This window comes from Artemia franciscana, chromosome 11, assembly GCF_032884065.1.
Source record: "Artemia franciscana chromosome 11, ASM3288406v1, whole genome shotgun sequence".
Lineage (NCBI taxonomy): Eukaryota > Metazoa > Arthropoda > Branchiopoda > Anostraca > Artemiidae > Artemia > Artemia franciscana.
Window position 1 is genome coordinate 475,062 of NC_088873.1, and position 20,765 is coordinate 495,826.

The window sequence follows — 20,765 nt, forward strand, 5'->3', positions numbered from 1 at the left end:
CTTTTGGCTCAAGACGACAGATTGTGCCAAGTGAAATCGACTAAGCACGGTCACCTTGTGACTAAGGAAAATAATGCTTACTTTTCCTGAGTCACAGTAGTGCTACAAATTAAGATTCGACTAAGCACGGTCACCTTGTGACTAAGGAAAATAATTCTTACTTTTCCTGAGTCACAGTAGTGCTACAAATTAAGATTCGACTAAGCACGGTCACCTTGTGACTAAGGAAAATAATGCTTACTTTTCCTGAGTCACAGTAGTGCTACAAATTAAGATTCGACTAAGCACGGTCACCTTGTGACTAAGGAAAATAATTCTTACTTTTCCTGAGTCACAGTAGTGCTACAAATTAAGATTTGACTAAGCACGGTCACCTTGTGACTAAGGAAAATAATGCTTACTTTTCCTGAGTCACAGTAGTGCTACAAATTAAGATTCGACTAAGCATGGTCACCTTGTGACTAAGGAAGATAATGCTTACTTTTCCTGAGTCACAGTAGTGCTACAAATTAAGATTCGACTAAGCACGGTCACCTTGTGACTAAGGAAAATAATGCTTACTTTTCCTGAGTCACAGTAGTGCTACAAATTAAGATTCGACTAAGCACGGTCACCTTGTGACTAAGGAAAATAATGCTTACTTTTCCTGAGTCACAGTAGTGCTACAAATTAAGATTTTTCCTCACGAGACTGTTTCGTTTAGAAACACATTTTGAAACTTTTGGTTACAATGGACTAATTTACCCATTAATGACTCAATCAATCAATCGTAACTTACTAGTGTAAGTTAATTGTGTTACTTAAGTGAGTACAATTGTACTCACTTCTGTCCTAGTTAAATTATGTTGAGAACTGCATATTTCGTGGTTTTCATTTAATAGATAATTTGTGTCCTTCAAAGTAGGCTACTATACATTTGTTTTCTTTTTTTGAGTGATCTTAAGTATATTGTAAACGGAAAATTTTATTTCAATTCCATTTTCTTCCAGATCCACTATCAATACCTCCTGTGTGGTGCGGCAGGATACCAACACGCGAATACAACAGAAATGTAGTTGTATTTTCATGCAAGGTTTTCCTTGGTGGAGTACCTTGGGATACAGACGATGAACTTCTAGCTTCAACGTTCCAGGTAGGGTTTATGATAACAAAATACTATTGAATGCCTCATAGCTACCCTGCGTCTTTTCATTTACATTCTTTTTTATGGCTAAAGCCTCCTACTACTGTTCCTAAGAGCCTAGTTTTAAAATTTAAAGTACCTGGGGTACCAAAATTTTAACATTTTTAGCCCCCTGGAACTATCACTAGTCTCTTCATCCTGAAAACCACAGTTTCCTTAGGTATCTTTTTCTGCTCTTTCAAATTATAAGGCTTTAAGGCAACTCCAGATTTTGTCAATATTACCAAGTTGAATCCTGAAAATAAATTTGCAAAACTTATTACTTAAATTTGACAACGCTTTCCGTCCATCAGAATTTAAATTTTAACAATCTACTAATTAGAAAAAGAGCTACACTTTCAAACTAAATGTTTCACGTTCTTAAACTGTTCAGTACAATATGTTTTAGTTTTTTGTTTTTACTGATTTTCCACCTATTTTTTTTTATTTTGACACTTACTTTTCCCAAAAAATATGTAATTACATATGGAATTTAAAAAAAAAATCGAGTTATTGGCCTAAATTTTTAAGATAGGTATCTATGGTTGTGATTCTTTCGTAATTTTCTACTCAATTTATCAGTTTTTTCCACTATCCTTGGTACTTCAATTATTGGCTCATTGCCAAAAGGTATTAGCCTACCGATTCTTAACTGAAACGTGCAAAAACTGTAACTTTTTTAAAATATACTTTTTTATACTATCTCTTATACTATCTCGTTTTTTTATAACTATCTCTTTTAAAACATACTTGAGAAATAAGATGGACGGGGACAGAATTTGAACGGTCTTTGGCTGACAGATTTTAGGTCACTCGATGAAGATCGATTTAAGTCAAAGCTCAATTTAGGACACTCCATTTTAGGAATATATTAGGGTTACTTCTATTTTTTTGGAAGACTCAGATGATTTTTATCCCGTCAGACTTCTGCTGAAATTTACATAGCAGCGTTTCTTGGTGGTTTTTGTACGGTTTTCTTTGTCGACAGGCATCTTTCATAAATTTAGTTTAGAGGAGTCGCAAATTCTGGTGCATGTTTAATTTAAATTGTATTGACGTTGTAAAATTTTAAATTAAGGCCGTAATCAAATGGATGTTACAGAAACTTGGTAACATATCCATTTGCATACTAACAAATCACTGCAGGTCCAAGCCCCCTGAAACCAACATGGCTTTGCAAGCTCCTCCTTTATCCCAATCTATTTAAAGACTCCCACTTCACACCCTCCCAAAAAGTATCCATATCACTTTTATCCTCCCTTATGACGTCCTCCGACCCGTTTAGGGACAAACTGCTTTTTGTTTGGTCCCAGAGGGTTGGCCAAAAAATACAATCTTTGGCAATATGTCATCCTGCATTAGCAGGATGACATATCTTAGCCACATTATCTTAGCCACTTATGAAGCCTTAGCCACTTCAACCTTTCCCTCACCGTAGCCCTAGAAAGTGGAATAGAACCTTGTTTTTCGCGCAGCTTACTTTTTGAAATATGGTCAGTCAGACTTTTAGCTAAAACCATCCATGCACAGTTTCTCTAAAAAAAATTCTAATAAATCCTCCACCGTCCTCCACCGTCAACTGCCATGACTGTGGCTTCTATTCTGATCCTGGTTCACATACTTATCTTCCTTTCCTCCCAAAATATTTTAAACTGTGGAAAAACACTCTCGGCTTTAGCTATTCTAATTTTAACACACTACCTGGATAAGTAAAGCTATCCACTTGATTTATTTTTTCGTTACCCAGCATCAGCTCTTTACCTTTATTTATTTCTAGTCTAACCGGCTCAGTCTTCTTCACGTTATTTCAAAGTGCAAAAATTTAAGCTGGGCCCACATGCTATATGTTTTCTATAAGCAGAAAATATATAAAATATTTCATTTTACATAGAAGCTGTAAAAGAGATTAGCGTCATGAATACTCCTAGCGGCAGGGTTGGGAACTAATAAAAGGAGCCATTATAGCGATATTAGTGCTATCAACCATAGCGGCAGGTTTTGGAAGTAAAATTTCTGTCAATATAGCTACACTAGCGCTATCTGTGTCCATACAAATCTATATAGGTACACCAAAAGAGTTTATTTTATTTTTGCTGGGTAGGGAAAACCTGTGTAAAACCATTGCAAGGGGTCCTACTTAAAACATCCATTTTGTTTGGGTTTGTATTGCTGAAACAAAACAGAGGTTAAGAAGGGGGGTCTGTAACCAGAACTCAGCCATATCTCTGTACAACCCTACCTATGCTTAGCACTCATTTTACCCAAGGCTGATAATTGCATTTTCAATTGCTTACAATTATTTCCAACGGTTACAATGGTCTAGTTCTATAAAGTTACTTAATTCGTCACATTGACGGTTGAACACATTGGTAATTGAAATATTAAATTTTCGATTGCTTTTAGGAATTTGGAAATATCCGCGTAGAATGGCCAAATAGAGACAATTGCCCTGCACCCCCAAAGGGCTATGTCTACATAATTTTTGAAAGCGAAAAACAGGTGAAGAAAATGCTTGGGCGCTGTACCATTGATCCTAGAGATGGAGGGTCTTACTTTTATGTCTCATCAAGGAAATTTAGAGCGAAAGAGGTATGCAGAAAGCGTAGTTTCAGCGGCTATAATAAAACTGTAAATGTCGAGAATTTTTTTGGTTATTCCTGCATATTTGCGGGATTATTTTATTAGTTTTGCAGTAATGCAAGTCACGTAAATTTGCTAAAAAATTTGATTAGAGTAAGACTCGAGAACCCTTTCTAACTAGCTATGTAAATACTGCATAAAGCCTCAGTGCCTTTTATTTATAAATAAATCAAAATATTGGAAAAAATAAGTGAGTGCCAAATTTTATCATCAGAATAGTGAATAAGTATATTTTTTTAAATTTAAGAAAGCTTTGCATTAAAACTTTTAATTTAAATGGTTAACTTTTAAAGTTAACTTCAAATTTTAATTTAAAGTTTTTAACTTTTTAAATTTCTTATCAGAATAGTGATTAAGTTTTACTTTTTAAATTCAAGAAAGCTTTGAATTAAAATTTTTAATCTAAATTATAAAGGTAACCTTAAATTCTAATTCAAACTTTTTAACTTTTTAAATTTCTATTCAGAATAGAGAATTAATTTCACTTTTGCCTTTTATTTTCTTAAAAAAGAAAGTAAAATATTGTTTTCTGACATGATATTAACCTTGTGAACTGTGTTCAGGTCAAGATAATAGTGGATGTCAGATTTTATTTCTTCTATATAGATTGTTGGCAGCAAAGATCACTTATAAGGCGAAATCAAATTACGTTATTTAAAGCAGTCTCCACGAGTCTCTTCTTGGTGCGAATTTTCAATATTCTATCTGACATTCTGCCATAATTTCTGCCATATTTTCTGCCAGAAACCTGCCATATTTCTGCTCTCTAATTTTGTTAGCAAATTTCTAACAAAATTAGTTCAGTTAACAAGAAAGTTCTCATATTTCTGCTTTCTAATCTTAGTTAGCAAAATCTAACTTTGCTAACCTATGGAGTGTAGTGATAGAAGGTTTTTAGATGAACATAAATTAAAATTAAAAAAGATTCAGCAGATAAAGCCCTGAAAAAAAAACAGGAAAAACTCTATTTAAAGAATAAATCAAACAACCATGTATTAGTTCTTATATTTTCACATCCCTGGAGCCATGAGAATGACATTTAAAACTGAGTTCAAAGAGATAAATCTTAACTATAAATTGGAATTCATAATATAATTTCAAAAGAATCCGTAAAACATAGTTCAAGAATGTTCATTTAAAAATAAATACCCCAAGTAACAAGGGCAGTAAAATTAAATCTGATTTGTTTAATTGGCTAAGCGGCATGTATATCCTTAAAAATTTAGAAACTTTCCAACTATTTTGTTCTATTTTCAAAGAAAATGTAGCGTAAAAGGTTAATTTTACTTACAGTTTTAATTAAAACTTTACCCTTTACTTATTTATTCCTATATTTTTATTTTATTTCTAAGTAGAAAATATATGGAATTTCACAGTTCTTAAAAGAATATGTAATAGGTAAGTATTTATAGGGATGTATTCCCTATTGTATTCCCAAGCCTCCTTCAGGAGACTTGAGCCATGTAATATATCATTAAAAGAACAGAGTTTTTTTCAAACTGATGAATCTTAACTACAAAGCATAATTAAGAATAAAAGTTAAAAAAAACTTAAACTTAACTTTAAACTTAAACTTTTTTGCGTGCTGACATTGTCTGCGTTGGACATTGATCGCCTTATACAATGCCTTCGGCCAGGATTTTAATCCGTGGCTGGGGGCAAACTCATCTTTACGCTTCCGATGTATTTCCATCAGGTTTCTCCAGATCAAACAATTTGTGGTAACGAACTGTGGTAAGGAGCGACCCGGCTCAAAAGTAACCAAAACTCTAAAAAATAGAATTTTGATATCAATAGCTAAATCAAAAGAATCGCATTTTAATGCTTATTTTAAATATATAAGTTTAATTAAGTTTAGTCATACCCATCAAAAGTTACGAGCCTGAGAAAATTTGCCTGGGAAACACCCCCTAAAAGTCACAGAATCTTAACGAAAATCACACCGTCAGATTCAGCGTATTAGAGAACACTATTTTAGAAGTTTCAAGCTCCTATCTACAAAAATGTGGAATTTTGTATTTTTTGCCAGGAGGCAGATCATGGATGCGTGTTTATTTGTTTTTTTTTCTTTCCCAGGGGTGATCGTATCGACCCAGTGGTCCTAGAATCTTGCGATAGGGCTCATTATAACGTAAATGAAAAGTTCTAGTGCCCATTTTAAGTGACCAAAAAAATGGAGGGCACCTAGATCCCCTCCCACGTTAATTATTTTTCCAAAGTCACCAGATCAAAATTCTGAGATAGCCATTTTATTCAGCGTAGTCAAAAAACCTTATAACTATGTCTTTGGGGACGACTTACTCCCTGCAGTCCCCGTGGGAGGGGCCACAAGTTACAAACTTTGACCAGTGCTTACATATAGTAATGGTTATTTGGAAGTGTACAGACGTTTTCAGGGGGATTTTTACGTTGGGGGGGGGGTTGAGAAGAGGGGGATGTGTTGGGGAAACTTTCCTTGGAGGAATTTGTCATGGGGGAAGAAAATTTTCATGAAGGGAGCGCAAGATTATCTAGCATTATTGAAAAAATACAATGAAAAAATAAATATGAAAAAGTTTCTTCAACTGAAAGTAAGGAGAAGCATTAAAATTTAAAACGAACAGAAATTATTACGCATATGATGGGCTCACCTCCTCCTAATACCTCGCTCTTTTTAAAGCTAAAGTATTTTTAGTAATTTCAACTATTTATTCTACTTCTTTTGGGATTCAGGGGGTCATTTTTAAGAATTTGGAACAAATTTAAGCTTTAGTGTAAAGAGTGAAGCTCTGACGAAGGAGTGAACCCCTTCGTATACGTAATAAAAACATGAGACTACAGAAGTTTGCTACGTAAGCTAATTTGTAAGTTACGTATATCTTTTACTAATAAAAATATTTGTAAAAAAATTAAAGTTCCAGTTGCCTTTTTAAGTAACCAAAAATTGGAGGGCAACTAGGCCTCCTCCCCTGCTCCTTTTTTTCTCAAAATCATTCGATCAAAACTATGAGAAAGCCATTTAGCAAAAAAAATGCAAATTTCGTTTTAATTATTCATCTGCGGAGAGCCAAAATCAAAACATGCATTGATTCAAAAACGTTCAGAAATTAAATTAAAAAAAAACAAGTTTTTTTAAAGGAAAGTAAGGAGTGACATTAAAACTTAAAACGAACAGAAATTACTCCGTATATGAAAGGGGCTTTTCCTCCTCAACGCCCCGCTTTCTTACGCTAAAGTTTTTTCCTGTTTTAAAAAGTTAAGTTGAGAGAAAGAGTCAAACTAGCGTAGAGAGCAGGGTGTTGAGGAGGAAAAGCCCCTTTTAATATAAATATAATAATAAGAATAATAAAATAATCGACTTAAAATAATCGAAATAATTTGATTCTTTTTCTTTACTCTACTTTTTAAAACAGTAAAAAAAATTAACGTAAAGAGCGGGGCGTTGATGAGGAAGCATCTCCTTTCATATATGAAGTAATTTCTGTCCGTTTTAAGTTTTAATGTCGCTCCTTACTTTCCGTTACAAAAACTTGTTTTTTTATTTAATTTACCAATTTAAAGCCGGGTCGACTCTGGCTTAGCCTACACAGTCACGCTATTGACCCCTGTTTCACACTAAATAGCCAGTGGCATGCGGACTCGAACCTCCGACCTCAGAATTTTAAGTTTGGACCCCTAACCACTCGGCTAGGATGAGTGGTTTCAAACGAGTCCATAAAAACAAAGTTCTAAATTATTTTGCTCTTTTCATTTAAAAATGACTTAAAGTAGCAGGGAGACTGACGACCGAATCAATCATTCAAATCATTTCTATTAGTAAAATGGAACTATCTTAATATAAAGCGGAATATATCTTAAAAACTAAAAAGGTGTAAACGTATGAGCAGTCCACTACATAAGGGGACATATTAAGAAAACAATTCTTGCTTCATACTATGCAAAATAATCCTAGTTAGGATAATCACTTCTTTAACTGTTATACAATTTTTTAAACAAAATTGTGAAAAATACTGTAGATTTGACTGCATTTATCCATTTCACTATAAACACTGTCACTGTCATCTACACTGTCACGATAAACACTGTCACGATAAACACTGTCACTGTCATCTACCAAAAAGATACTAATAGGCAAATATTGATAAATAGTTACGAAGACCACACTGCCTTTCCATCACAAACACCAAAAACAAGAAAAACAATAGAGAATTTCTCAAGATAGTGGGAAACAAATTAGAATGAATATTTCCGCCCTATGTCCAAGGACCGTCCTCAGCAATACAAATATATATAAGAAGAAACAACTTACAACAGGATAAAATCAATAAAACTAAAATAAAAATTATTCAAAACAGTCCCAGCATCCTTGCCTCAGCAAAGTTCAACCAGGACTGAGAAATAAATTGTGATGAAACGGGGCAATTCATTGAAATAAAAGAGAATGATTTAAAAACACGTTTTTAATGCCAGCCATGCTTTTTTGGCTGCTGATCTCATAGGTATATTTATGACTGGTTCTGTGTTAACATCTATTGGTTTTTTATAATATTTCGTGTGGTCATTTTTAGTTAAATTTGTGTATAGAGTATTTAGTGAATATTCTCCCCAGCATCTATTTAAGGAAATATTATTATCAATCTTAAGTCTGATTTCAATTGCTTCTTGAACTACTTGCTTTATGCCTAGGTCATTGCTAATAATGGCGGAATGTTCAGAAAGTGTTTTGTGGCTAGGATTTTCAAAAACATGACTGCTTAAAGCAGAATAAAAAAAAACAGAAGTAATATTAGAATTCAGAGCTTTGGTGATATCATCCTTATGCTGTTGTAGGGGTTTCTCGAAATTCTGGTGGGTTCTCTCTACATATATATGCCACAGTCGCATGGTATTTGATAGACACCTATTTGGCGAATAACTGGAGTTTTATCTTTACCAGAATTTAGGAGATTTATGATTTTCAAATTATTGGTGAATACAACATACAGATTATCTTGTGTGCATACTTTTTTAAGATTCCTAGTGATTTTTGGGATATGTGGGAGGTAAATTATGTTTTGGGGCTTATTGGGATTCTCACATGGTAAATTATCATTGATTTTACGGGAGTGTCTTTTGAGTCTACGGCTAATTGTATTATTAATAAATAAAAGAGGATACCCATTTCCAAAAAGGATGTCCCTGATGAAGTCTAGTTCAGCTGTGATGCAGGAATCAAAATGAATGTTTAGGGCACGATCGACGAGAGATATTACGACACCTCTTTTAACTTGTGGGGGGTGGTTTGATTCAAAATGTAAATATCTATTGTTTTGTGTTGGTTTTCTGTAAATTTGTAAGGTAAACTGTAAATTTCTATCATATGCATTAAGGTGATCTAAAAAACCCCTAAGTTCTTCCTATTTAAGCCTACTGTAAAATAGTGCCCTATGCGCTTTATGTAAGTATTTACAGGAACTTGAGTCGTTGAGAGTAGAGTAATTTTCACAACTTGATGATGATTGAGTGGCAATTTCAAAATATAATTATAGCTTAATTCAATTTTAATATAATATTGGTAATAATACATTTCAATATCATATTTATTTATAACTTAGTTTAATTTTGTAATCTTACTATAATCAAGTTTTAAATATTATATTTTATCATCTGGAAGTGTTTATAGTTAGAGATCATATGTACTTTTAATGCTTTGACGATATCATGTCGTAAGATAAATATAGTCACACTTTTAAAATAGCTCCCATGGAAAGGAGGTTTTTTCACTAAAAGCTTCATAACTTATTTTTTAAGTTATAAGATATTTTTTCGTCACCGAAAATTATTTTTTATGAGTTTGAGAGCTGTATACAGAAATGATACGTCGAATCGAAGATTGTTATAATGTGATAAGAGCCATAATGCCCACAGATAGCCTTTATAATATTTCCATATTTAGGTACAAGTTATTCCGTGGGTGCTTTCAGACTCCAATTACGTTCCAATAGGCACTGGTTTGTCGTTCCCAGGGCACCGTCTGGACACTAAACGCACCGTATTCGTTGGGGCTCTTCACGGCGTTATGACAGCTGAAAACCTATACAGGATCTTTAACGAAACTTTTGGGGATGTTATTTATGCTGGAATCGACACTGATAAGTACAAGTACCCCATAGGATCTGGAAGGGTTACATTCTCTTCCTTTCAAGCGTTCATGAGAGCAGTTAAAGTTGGCTATGTCGAAGTTAGGACTACCAAGTTTCGTAAGAAGGTAAATTTTTTCAGCATTAACTTTTTTTTAAGTAATTTATTTTTAGCATTTTCGGCATAACCATTCAGAGAGCAATTTGACGATTTCATGTAATTATTTTATGCAAGAAATTTGGAAATTAATTTCTCAATTTTAATGAAGGGTAGTTTTTGATTTTTATTCTTGATTCTAAGTTTATTTTTTGGAAAAGTTTATTTTAATGCGTTTATGGTGTTAAAAATATAAAAATCTTATGCATTTTTTTATGTTCTCAAATAGAGAGCAAACTTTCAAAGTTTTTAGAATGAATGTAGAATAATTTTAAGAATGATGTAATCAGTTTATAAGAACTGGAATTTTGAAACAAAAATGTTTCTTCTTTTTTCAGAACGTCCTTACCGGCACAGTAAAAATAATTAGTGATTTCATACTGATATTCCGTAACTAATCTACTTTGTCTTAAACTTCAATGGTCTATGATCTTCACCCGAAAACAACCCACTACTACTACTAGTAACTCAATACAGTACCAAGCCGCTTGAAGCCAACACAGCTACACCCGCTCTTCCTCCATCCTAATCTATTTGAATCCTCCCTCTCTACACCTCCGCATTACACCGATTTCCTCGCACCCTATTCGGAGACAACCTTCTTTTCTTTTGGCTCTAGAGGATCGGCTGAAAAGGCGCGATCTTTGGCAATCTGTCATATTTCAGCCGCAGAACGTGTCTATGCCATTTCAACATTTCTCTTATCATAGCCCTAGAAAGGGGGATGGAAACACATTTTCCGCACAGCTTACTGTTTGAAATAAGGTCGATCAGACGGATACCCGAAACAATCCGTAAATAAATCCTCGGGAAAACATCTAATGAATCCTCCTCCGTCTTTCAGAGCGCCCAAGTTTTAGAACCATACTTGACAGTGTCATCACTGTACCTTTTGTTATCCTAATCTCCGTTCAACTCCCTATCTTCCTATTCTTCCAAACTTTTTTGACTGTGAAAAAACAATTTTTGGCCTTGCTATTCTACTTTTATTATGTTCACTTCCTCACCCATCTTTACTAATAATACAACCCAAGTAAGTAAAGCTACCCACCTGATCGATCTTCTTGTTACCCGATATCACCACTTCATCGTAATTTATTCCTAGTCTAAGCGACTTAGTCTTCTTCAAATTGATTTTAAAGCCTATTTTTGCGTCGTGAGCTCTCGAAACCTCCAAAAACTGTCGTTTTGCTAACACTTTCATCTAGGGTGCTTAAACCATCAGCACTTTCTAAGTCTTAGTGGGTTTTTTTCCATTTTATTCCGTGTTCTCCCAATAGCCTTTGCCGTGTTCCTTAAGACAATGTCTATCAAAATGATCCGTGTAAATGGGGATAGGTCGCAGCCCTACTTAACTCCTGATTTAATATTGAAACAGTTACTAACCTCATTTTCTAACTTCACCAGAGCAATGTTGTTCACGTACTCAACACTAATCACTTTAATGTATTTATCTGATAGACTATACAAACCACCCACTAATAAGGAAGAATTTTAACTTTTACGGTTTTAAGTAAGCTAGTGTGATAGGGCTACTTAGACAATACGAAACCCCAGTTTGGTTCTTTTTTACCGGAAATTTGAGCGGAAGTGGGGCTCAATTCCCGCTGAAATTCTAAACTTCATTGAATTTCTGGGCACTTTTTATTCAAAGTATGAAGATAGTTTTTTTTATTTTTATTACCGCCCTTCCAAGAAAAAAATTGTACACCAAGAAGCATCAATCACACCAAGAAGACCTGAAGCATCAGCCTGAAAATTCAGGTGAATAGACCCTACTGCACTCTTATAATCAGTGAAGGATAGACCGTTGAATATGAGTTACATAACCTGGAGCAATCAATCTTAATTTAGTACTCATTGCTTATGTTCTTTCACCAAAGTTGGTAAAATTTTATCATCAAGGAAGACATGTCTTTTCTTTTTTTTTACGACTGTGAAAAAACACCTAGAAACTACTACTATTTATATGCCACCACATCTACTCTCCTTCCTATTATTACTGCTCAGAAACGTGAAATATTAGTCATCTCGATGCCTAAAATCACCTTTACATTTATAATTTTAGGAGCTTAGTCTTCTTAACAAAAATCTTCAAACGAATTCTCGTGCCCTTGACTCTCAATATTCAGATATCTTTTCAATTTTATTATACGGGATTCTTAAATCATCTGCAGGATCTGAAATCTTTTCATGATGATAAAAAAATTATATTTTTCAAAATATTTTACAACTCTCTTTTGTTGCAAATAGTTACAACTCTTTCCCCATAAAAATACCTTTTGGTATCAAAATATTTTTATTTTTTATGGATCATTAGCGAAGGTTCTTCGTTTCTTAAAATGGTTCGTAATTGTGTGCCATTTTCTTTAATTTCCCAATTTTATTTTAACTATGTTTTTGGTACCTAAGGAAAAACTTAATATATATACAAACAATTATATGCTAATAACAGTTACAAAACACAAAGTTCCCAGTTTAACTATTCTTTTCCGGAGCAAAATATAATTCCTATGCCAAAATCAGCAATATAATATTAATAAAATTAATTTTATTATAAATAATAAAAATTAATAAAATTTGTAAAAGAGAACAGCATTTTGGCAGCTTGGGGTGACATTCTCATTTCGATTGCAAGTATTGCATTCAGTGAGAATAGAATATTATCATTTTAATAATCTCAAAGGCGAAGGGCTTAAGAGAAGGTCGGAAAAAAGCCTTAAAGGAAATAAGTACTTCTTTGGAGGATGTAAAAAGGAAAGTTTTGATTAGATTGCATTGGAAGAGCAGCGTGCACAGCTCTTTTGGCCTCAGATGACTTGATGCTGCATTGAGTTATATACATAGACACATACACACACACACATATATATATATATATATATATATATATATATATATATATATATATATATATATATAAATATATATATATATATATATATATATATATATATATATATATATATATATATAAAAATAAGTTGTCTGTCTGTGGATCAGGTGACGTCATGTTTCTGTGTCGACTGACGTCATGAAGTTAGTTGTCGTCATTTTTGCTATGACGGTGACGTCATTAAAGATATTTAAGACATATATGTTCACGTAGAAATTTATTAATGTTTAAGTTTAAAATGACTCATGAACTTACAATGGCAAAAGCCGATGAAGATGCTCAAAGAGTCTATGCCAAAAAACTTGCTGCTGATAGAGAAAGTCAGAAAAGAAAGCGTGCCGAGGAATCAAAAGAACAGCAAGGAAACAGGCTTGAGGCTAAAGAACGCAAAACCGCGCAGTTAGATGAAGATCCACCTGGACAGCGAGAGTCAAAACATATCAAAACTGAAAATGATAGCCATGATGATTGAGTTTGGGATTTTGACTTGGATAAGGTCATCAATGCCTACCATATTTTAGTTAAAAAAAACAAAGGTTCGGCGATATGTATTTCATAGTGAAGCTGAAAAATAAAGAAGAAAAAGAAAACTGAAAAAAGAAAAAATGTAAAAAACTAAGAAATACTAAAAAGAAAAAAACACTCAAAGAGAAATTACAGACCGGGACACAAATGACGACCGGGACAGAGGGAATATAAATAACGACCAGGACACAGGTATTTAAGAATATCGTTCAAAGACAAATTTTTAATTGTAAGAAGACCGTTGAAAGAGAAATTTCTAATTGTAAAATGACTGAAGAACCTACAATGGCAACAGTACCACCATCTTCAAAGATACCACGATAGGAAGACTCTACACCGTTCATCCCAATCAACATGAATGCTTCTTTCTACGCCTGCTTTTGGTGAATGTAACCGGTCCGACATCCTTTGAGTATTTGAGAACTGTAAACGGTACTATACATGACACTTACCGTAGTGCATGCCAAGCTCTGAATTTATTGGAGAATGACCAACACTGGGATAACTGCATCAATAACGCGTGCGAAACGTCAACCCCAAGTCAAATTAGTGCACTTGCTCTCCATCAGCTCCTACAGAGTTATGGGAAAAATATAAGTCAAAAATGTCCGAAGATATACTCCATCGAAAACAGTTACAGACATCAGATATGACTTTTGATTTTACATCAGAAATTTATAACTACACTTTAGTTATTATAGAAGATTTGTGCGTACGTATGGCAAACAAACCTCTTCAGGATTTGGGAATGCCTTCAACTAACCGTATCGCTGCTGTTTCGACATATGTAGAATTGGATCGTGAACAAAGTTACAGTACGAGTGATCTATTGTCGTATGTACAAAATAACATTTCCAAGTTAACGTCGGAACAAAAAGACATTTATGATACGATAGACTCAATTTCAGGACGTATACAACTACCTGCTGATTTCTGTAATTTAGTGACTTCCAAAAATGAATTGATTGAAAAAGTATTTCCGAATATTCTAAAAAATTATAAAAATAATAAATGGCTAAGTGAAAGAGCGATTCTCGCACCCAAAAATATAGACGTCCACGAAATCAACAATATTGTTTTGACCAAGATTCGAGACCAGGCAGTCCTTTGCAAGTCAGTCGACACAGTTTTGGAACCAAATGAAGCGGTTAATTATCCATCTGAATTTTTAAATTCCATAGATCTTTCAGGGTTTCCACCACACGTGCTACAACTAAAAATAGGCGTACCAATAATACTTTTAAGAAATATCAACCCATCAAAGCTTTGCAATGGCACGCGACTTGCCGTAAAAAAACAATGGAAAACCTAATAGAGGCCACAATCTTGACAGGGCCTTTTGAGGGTGAGGCTGTTCTTATTCCTCGCATTCCCATGATTCCAACGGATCTGCCTTTTCAATTTAAAAGATTGCAATTCCCAATTCGATTAGCATTTGCAATCACCATTAACAAAGCTCAAGGTCAATCATTAGAAAAATGTGGTATAGATCTTAATACTGATTGTTTTTCCCATGGACAATTGTACGTTGCATGTTCGAGGGTCGGTAAACCTGACAATCTATTTATATGTAGCGACAATTGGACAGCGAAGAATGTTGTATATTCGCAAGTTTTGCGCAGTTAATTTGTATTGTATCTATCTATCTATCTATCTATATAAAAACGAGTTGTGTGTATGCATGTTTGTTTGTTTGTAAAAAGAGCGTTTGCATATGACGTCATTATTAGTAAATACGGCTTTGTATATGCACAGACAATGGGAAAGCCAAGAATGTTGTATATTCGCAATTTTTACGTAGTTTGAAACACATATATAAATCTATCTATATTCACAGGTGGGACACAGGGACACAACTACAATGGCGCGTAACTAATATGGCGCGTAACGACTTACGCGCGCGGGGGGGCTTGGGGGGGCGCGAAGCGCCCCACCAACTAGGTGTTGGGATGGCGCGAAGCGCCCCACCAACTAGGTGTTGGGATGGCGCGAAGCGCCACCCCAACAGCTAGTATATATATATATATATATATATATATATATATATATATATATATATATATATATATATATATATATATATATATATATATATATATATATATATATATATATATATATATATATATATATATATATATATATATATATATATATATATATATATATATATATATATATATATATATATATATATATTATATATATATATATATATATATAGTGGCGAAACCCTATATAGGCCAGTGTATTCTCCTGATGAGCCCTTATGTTGGGTGTTGCCTCTGAATTATTTGTCTATATTATTTTTTCTATGGTTTGGTAAATGACGACTTATACTTATTGACGACATGACTGCCTGTCCATGGATTATTCTTTATGGTTGATTGTGTGTGGCTATGCTGTTTGACCTATGTGATTGTATGGATGAGTAGGGTTAAGGCCTCATTCAAGTGCTGGTCTATATTAATCACTAATTTAGGAAAACAGTCTTCCTTTTCTCCTTCTGTCTCCTTTTTTTTTTTTTTTTTTTTTTTTTTTTTTTTTTTTTTTTTTTTTTTTTTTTTTTTTTTGTGTGTTTGTGCTGTAGCATTGGTGATTTCTCTTTTCATGATATATATATATATATATATATATATGACTGGGACACTCAAAGCGAAATTACAGACTAGGACACCGGGACACAAATGACGACCGGGACACAGGGAATATAAATGACCAGGACACAGGGACACAACTACAACTACAAGGGGGATGCTGGGGGTACAGGGGGATATATAAATGACGACGGGGACACAGGGAATGTTCGATTAGCAATCACCATCAACAAAGCTCAAGGGCAATCATTAGAATAATCTGGTATAGATCTGAATACGGATTGTTTTTCCCATGGACAATTTTATGTTGCATGTTAAAGAGTCGGTAAACCTGACAATCTATTTATATGCACAGAAAATGGGACATCAAAGAATGTTGTATATTCGCAAGTTTTACGTAGTTAAAAACATAAATATATTTATCTATACTCATATATATATATATATATATATATATATATATATATATATATATATATATATATATATATATATATATATATATATATATATATATATATATATATATATATATATATATATATATATATATATATATATATATATATATATATATATATATATATATATAATTAATGAAAAAGCAACAAATGGATAAAAAACAGAATTAGTTGGCAGGTTATCAACCGTACATTACGTATACTTAAACGCAACAGCTGGTAATTTTTTCAAGCAGCTTGGGTTTTGGCCCTCGAAAATGAGTCGCATCATATGTCGCAATTCAGTTACATGTTTTTTATAGGAATGTCACAATTGTTTATCTTTTACTACTTTGTTTGCAAAATACTGGTCAGTAAAAACTGCTCAGTACGAGTACTGACTCGTACTGACTCGTACTTATATATTCTGGCTTTTACGCTATTATTATGATTGACTGAACTACAAAACAAAGTCGACGATCAGGCCCTAAGGCCCCCTGGCCTCCACGTAAAAAATGATATATGCAAGATTTTGTTTTATGACTTCTATCAGTGTTCGGGAAAGAATCCAAAGGGAAGAGAGGGAATGATGGCTGCCTTTTATTCCTTTTCAAACATGCCTTAAATTTTTCTTCCGTCTTTAAGTGTTGTTGTGAAAATTTAAACTCTCTCCGTTTTAATCTTCAGTTAGACCATTCATTTTTTCATATCATGGGTTAGAGTATTATCCCTTTTTTTGGAATACGAGTGGAGTTAATGCCTCCTATTCCCCCTTCATTTCTTTAAGTTAAATTTTTCTTTTATATGTCAATAGAAGGGGTTTATTAAGTTGTGTTTCCTCGGAAGTCCATTTTTCCATATTCTTCTCTAGGAACAGACAAATTTTCCTCGATTGATGACAGCGTTCGTTTAAGATTTAAATAACCGGCATAATTAAGCAAAGAGAGGTTCAGACCTCTAAATATGTAATTTGCCCCAGTATTTAATCGGTATTTCCTTTTACTTATAATCAGGCGTGGCAGATTTTTTTTTCTCCTTTGTAGAAAAGCCTTCATAAGTAGCGTCAAAGTCTCCACCACCATGTTCCTCCATCCTGAAAACCGCCAATCGCTAGACATTAATGGTTAGCTGAGCTTAATTCTCGCACTAACATACTAAATTTTTCCGTCTCCTGGGATGGGTCCTCTAGAGAAGCTTTTTTGTGCCACGATTGGCACTTCAAATGTCAGTGGGATTGAGCTCACAAGGGGATTATGGTAGTCATTACTGGCTTCAATCCATCAAATCTTGATGGTGCATTCCAAAAACCCACCATTCCTTTCGGTTTGACTCTGGGCACGACTGCTACTGGCTGGCTCGATTTTGGCTGAAATTAGCTGTTCAAGGCTTCCATTTGTGTCTGCTAGTCTTAACGGGACTACAAGAAGATTGTCACCAGTATCCCTTGCTAGTATACGCGGGTTTTATCGTGCTTTGAACCAAAGCAGTAGAGCAAATACTGCTTGCAACTTTGTATCAGTAGGTGCAAGCAGGAGGTACGGTGTTACAGCTTACGTAGAAGCTATTGATTGAAAGGCTAAGATGCTTAATGCTTACTGGTGGGGACACGGTTTGATTTTTTAGAATTTTTTTCGTAGCTGTAGCCCCTCCAAAAACATAAGTCGTACCCTTAGATGCGTTGAAAACAAGCCTATTTTTCCATATTCATCTCTAGGAACAGAAAAGTTTTCTTCAATTGATGACTGTGTTTGATTAAGATTTAACTCACCAGCATAATTAAGCAAAGAGAGGTTCAGACCTCTAAATATGTAATTGACCAAATATAGCTCCTGTGCCTTTAGAATACTATTTAAAAAGAGCTGGGACGATATATATCCGTGCCAGATACCCATTATCTAATCGAGGTTTTTCATTATGCAAAACCGTTTCAATTGGGTACTTATACAATAGCCTATGGTCCAGTACATATATTTTTGAGTACCCTCACAACAGCGATATTAAGAGCTTGAATTTCTGCAGAATGTAACAGCTGAGGCAGGACACCAGGGTCGAAGGCACGACTAACATCATGTGCGACGAGAATCGAAATGTGTTTTACGACCAACCCTGAAACCAATTTTTGTCCGGGGTATAGTCTAAAACTTTTACATCACCAATTACGAGTCGCTATATTAGCTCACAAAATTCTAATGATACGGTTACGGGTCTAAATGAAATATACTTTTGAGTGTTTTTTTTCTTCAACATATCATTTGAGCCCCCCTTCCCTCCATACAAATGTCTCTGTTGTCAGATTTTCCAAGCAATGAATCCTTTCAAGAAACCCCAAATCCCCATTTTATTTCCAACCATGAAGGAAGTCGGAGGCATTTCTGAATACAGACTGAGTACTGAATATCTATTACACCAGTTAAAATAACTTTTATTGCACTGTTGAATAACCAGCAATCCTGGACAGCGTACTTTTGACGATATGAGTCATCTATCGCAGCAAATGCATGCAAAAAAGGGGTGGGAGGGGCTTTGAGGTACTGTAATCTTCTGGTGAGTGCAACGCTGTGCTGCATCCAACTGATTTAAGGAACAGCACCGCCATATCTAGTGCATAATTCGCGATAAAATCTGTATTGAAGCGTATATACGTAGTGTCAGCAAAAAAGTAAAAGTTTTGTGATACGAATTTAAGGCCCTTTCTGAGCCACGTAGAGATTATGATAAATAAAGACCCCTAAAATACTACCGTAAGTGCTCAGTAATTTTTTTGTTGCATTAATCTCTCTCTCTAATTATAAAAGAATAATTTAATACAACCCCTAAAATACGTACCTACAGTGCTCAGTAATTTTTTTTTGCATTAATCTCTCTCTAATTATTCAAGAATAATATTCTTATATGAATAGTATAAAGTATTTTATGAAAAGTATAAAGTTAAGGCCGAATTAATTGCTGGCACAAAAACTGTAAAGGGTAGGTTTAGTAAAATTGACCTCTTGAATGCTCGTGTGAAGATATTTTTCTAGATTTTAGTAGATGTTCCTTCAGTTCATATATATCTCCTGTTTTATCCTTGGTTTTTCAATAAAATTTGTTGAGCGCTACAAAAAAAGGTCTGGAGGACGGATTTGGTTTGGGGAGAAGCCAGACTCACCAAAAACTTATAAGATCCTAAGGTCTTGGCAATAAAGAATAATTACTTGAAAACAGGTTGAGGTGGACTTTTTAAACCAGCAGGCACTTGGGGAGGGGGCATTGGGACCAGAAACCCTGAGGTTTTGATATTGTTTCGAAAACTGCCCAATATCTCATGTAATTTGGATATCCTAATAATTTAGATATATAATTGAGACTCCCACTCTCCAATCCCTGAAATATTTAGCCCAAGAAATGAATACCTTCTCTCTAAACCCCACTGTCAAAGGATAATTTAAGTAACGCTTCTGGTTTAGGGTAGTCTAGCTAATTCTAGTTCCAAGCTTTGAGTCAACACCGCAAATTGTTTACTTTTTAGCTTCAAATCGAGCCATACCTTGAAGACTCCCAATGTTGCAAATGTAATTTGATGATAGCCCCATACTTCTGCCGAGATCCTCTATGTTTCAAATACTATTGCAAATCATGCTGGACTGTGGACCATCCTGAAGGGAGTCAACTTGCGTCTCATAAGGTCATTACGCGGACTGAGCGTAATACCATCATGCGTGCCTCAATGGACCATGCCTTCTAAATGTCTCTTTTACTATTTTTACCATTTCACGGTAAAGAGTGTGGTTTTCAAAGTTTTTCCAGTTTGAGTTTTGATTTTGTGTTTTTTTTTTCAATCTTAGTGTCTCGATTAGAGGCATGAAAGCTGTTTTAGTGAAGTTACCCCCTTTTTGTTTCGATTTAAATTTTTAGTTTATAGATTTATAGTTTCAGTGTTTTAGTTTATAGTTTAAGTGTTTTGATTTATGAGAAACTTTTTTCATCTTTTCTTCCAAAATTACGATTTCATGTAATTTTGTTAATTATCATAAAATAAAAATTTTATGTTTAGGTGCGATGTCTTCACATGACAAAAAGCTAGTGTTGAATGGTTAGGATATGTATGTGTACGTAAAACCGTCCGGAAGTTAAAGCGACTGACTGTTCTTTTAGTCGTAGCAGTTAGATACAGACGTAACTGATTATTCTTGGTGGAGCCTCAAACAGAAGCAGAGTTGCCAACAGAGCAAAAAAATCAACAACGTCCCGACTAAAATCTCCAAAAATGC

General features: G+C 34.2%; 1 protein-coding gene across 1 annotated transcript in view; it reads left to right on the plus strand.

Moving 5' to 3' along the window:
* The window catches only part of LOC136032648 (cytoplasmic polyadenylation element-binding protein 1-like), a 53,266-nt gene extending 32,719 nt beyond the window's left edge, over positions 1–20,547 (plus strand). Inside the window, exons 7-10 of the mRNA XM_065712926.1 lie at positions 990–1,132; positions 3,566–3,751; positions 9,717–10,028; positions 20,024–20,547. Coding sequence (XP_065568998.1) covers positions 990–1,132; positions 3,566–3,751; positions 9,717–10,028; positions 20,024–20,239 — 857 coding nt within the window. The 3' untranslated portion in view covers positions 20,240–20,547. The remainder of the gene's footprint in view (positions 1–989; positions 1,133–3,565; positions 3,752–9,716; positions 10,029–20,023) is intronic.
* Positions 20,548–20,765: the final 218 nt, after the last annotated feature.